Source organism: Trachymyrmex septentrionalis, unplaced genomic scaffold (assembly GCF_001594115.1).
Source record: "Trachymyrmex septentrionalis isolate Tsep2-gDNA-1 unplaced genomic scaffold, Tsep1.0 scaffold115, whole genome shotgun sequence".
In the NCBI taxonomy this organism is placed as follows: domain Eukaryota; kingdom Metazoa; phylum Arthropoda; class Insecta; order Hymenoptera; family Formicidae; genus Trachymyrmex; species Trachymyrmex septentrionalis.
In genome coordinates, this window is record NW_017304279.1 from 364,854 (window position 1) to 368,048 (window position 3,195).

At 39.0% G+C, this 3,195-nt stretch overlaps 1 protein-coding gene across 1 annotated transcript in view; it reads right to left on the reverse strand.

Annotated features, from left to right (window-relative positions):
* The window catches only part of LOC108753925 (homeobox protein Nkx-6.1-like), a 54,485-nt gene that overhangs the window by 38,144 nt on the left and 13,146 nt on the right, over positions 1 to 3,195 (reverse strand). Inside the window, exon 2 of the mRNA XM_018495923.1 lies at positions 2,760 to 2,870. Coding sequence (XP_018351425.1) covers positions 2,760 to 2,870 — 111 coding nt within the window. The remainder of the gene's footprint in view (positions 1 to 2,759; positions 2,871 to 3,195) is intronic.

Genomic DNA, 3,195 nt, shown 5'->3' on the forward strand with positions numbered 1-3,195 from the left:
GGGGCGACCGACGGCCGGCGGCGGTCGCTCCCGAGGGTTGGGGGCAAGGTTGATATTGAATATGATGATATCCCGGATCCGACGCCGCAGCGGACTACCGCTACCACCCTCTTATTCGCCCCCCCCCCCCCGATTCGTACTACATACTCCCTCTTTCTCCCCTTTCTCATTCTCTCTCTCTCTCTCTCTCTCTCTCTCTCTATATCTCGTTCTCTTTGCCGACATGCCGCGCGATGCGACATCGAGCACACCCGAAACACACACGCGCCCACACACGTGCCTCCACACGGTGCGTCCACGGCCGCGTTCCACACGTTCTTCTTACGTCGAGCGTCGCGACGCGGTCGCAACACATGTGCCGTCCCCCGCAGAGGGTTGATGTACTGTTTCCTCTGTCATTCGCCTTTACTACCATAGCTTTCCGTCTCCGTCGTACATCTCTCCGTCGAATGGGGGACGTCACGTGTTCTTTCACTTTGTTTGTGATTTTCTCTCTCTCTCTCTCTCTCTCTCTCTCTCTCTCTGCGGTGCCCTCAATCGTCTTCTCGTAAGGACGGGGGTGTATACACGATGACCGTACTACCATCGGGAATGTTCCGGTATGTATGTCGGGGGAGATCCTGCCGGCTAATTGAGCGTGAACCGTCCAAGTGCCCGAGGGAGTGCGAAGGGAGTGTGTCGGCACTTGATAACAATCGGGATCGACCTGCTACGATCGGCATTGCCGATGTCTACACGTAAACGATGGTATAGTCGATAGCCTAGATATGAGTGACCAAGTTCTGCAGATGCCTAATCCATAATTTTTTAATATTTCGTCGAAAGATTCGCACGAGGAAGCGAACGAATAGCTCTCGAATTTAATAAATACTTTAACATTGACAAGTCTAGGGAATTATAATCTGAATAATCATATTACGTTGAGATCAATGCCTCGTACGGTCTTCTATTCGAGTTAAACTCAAGTAAAAATGCTCTTCAATAAATTAGCGATAAATTAGCAATATGCTTCTAAATCAATTAAAAATTTTGAATTGACCTACCTCATTTCGAGCTACTCACGCGTCCGTTTCTTTGCCACAAAATTGCATGTAAAAGATGATGTATATTAGTGTAAATTGAGAAGTAATAGATTACACGAATATTTGCAATTCAATTAGTAATTAGTATGCGTTGCATTATATCGATGAAACTGTAAACTCGATAACTCGAATTAATTTTAAATTCAACGTTCAAATCCCTTACGACATGCGCGTCGCAATTTTGTCTAGTTAGTTTGTAGAATTTTATTTTTCTCGAAATTATTTTACATAATTCCATATACCGCAATTCCGTAAATTCTTAATTAATAATCACTTTATGATATCTATAAATTTAATATACTGCACATATTTATGTAGATAATACATTCAAATGTGCATAAATGACTGACCGAGAGAGAGAGCAATTATATTTATTTGACACTCAACGCATAATATTTTCTATAATTCTCATTCAACACTATTCCGTTCTTTAATGAGTAAACTTTTATATTTCAGCTTTCTATTCATATTTAACGAGATTAGAACGGGATTGAAATCCTAGTAATATTTTCGAATTAAATTAACATATGGCAAAAAGACTAGATAGAGAAACGTTTTTTTTTATACGATCAAATTCTTCGTTTATGTGTCATCGTTTATGCGTCTCCGTTCAGATTGAATCCCTCTTGTTCTTCTCGTGGTCGCGGGCCCCTCGCTTCATAACTTCCTTTCCCGCGCTCTCCGCGCGTGCGACGACAGTTTCTACGCATTTTTTAAATTCCTCCCCGTAGGCGACCCACGCTGGGAGAACCGCTTCAAACGACTTTCCGGGCACGCCGTTACAAAACGGAGAGACACGTTCGGCAGCACGTGTTTCTTCACTTCGGCCCTGTGATTTTCCTGCCGCGAAAGCAAACACGCGCAGCTGTCAAACCCACCGCGACAGTGCCCGGGGAAAGGTAACGAAACATCCGCAGGCGGTTGAAACGTACGACAATGCTCGTATTTAAAAGTAATAATAATCATAAACGTCCCTCCATTGTTGAAGAAATGTTTGAGGTAGGAGTGAGGTAAAAGATGAGAATGATAAAGAGAAGAGAAAGATATGCGTTAAGAATAAAGTTCCCAATTTGTAAAGTGAGGCATAATTAGGGTGATATTTCATTTGTGCGTTTTTGTCGCACGACAAATTTTTCAAAAACGTACATAATGAAATAGCACCCTTAGACATAGGCCTGTATAATTTATAGTGTTATTATTTATCGTGCATTTTTTTAACACTAACTGTAACAACTTTCTATTGAATTATCTTAATTTTGATACGCGTATCAAAACATATACATATCAACATATACATATGTGTATTTAATTAATCATTTTCATGAATATTGTGCCAATTTAGTACGTCATTCTTTAAATACATTACTGAAATTAAGATAATTTAAGAAAGTTAGTGGAGGAAGTAAGGGAGTTGAACAGAAATTTATTAAATCCTCAATATCCTATTTTATCTCGATCTTAAGTATCTCATTTTAACAAACCTTAGTGACCAATAAATTTTACGTTAGTTATGTTTAATGTTAAATATATTGTAGTATTTCTGTAGTATATATTTATGTACTAAATATATGAGGCTCGTGTTCAATAAATATGTGAATATTCAAGGTAGTGCGATCTTTTCTCTATATATATATTCCATATGTAAGGGATGTAGTATGCGTGAGATATTGAACTTACATGTGTGTAATCTTGCCCGCCATGCGAGAGGATCGCTGACTAGTCCCTGAAGGCCCGGCCAATAGACTGCAGTGTGCCGTGGTTCCGCTCTTTGTTGAAATTGACCGATACCTAGGGAGATATACCAATGAACACTTATACGTATTACGTGCGAATTGTTACTTAAACTGGTTATTCCAAAGTCTGCACTAATCAGTAGCATACCTTTTTCAACTTTTTTTCGTATAAATAATAAACAATATCAACTTTTAATTGGTAATAATAATATTAATTAATTTCTTTTTAATAATAAGGTAGACAAAAATATTATCGGAAATTGAAAAAATAATATATTAAGTTTTAATCTTTTAAATCTCGGCGATGCGGAAAATATATGTGAAAAAGTCGCAAATGAAGTATATATATAATACATGGATTAATAAGTCCCGAGACTAAC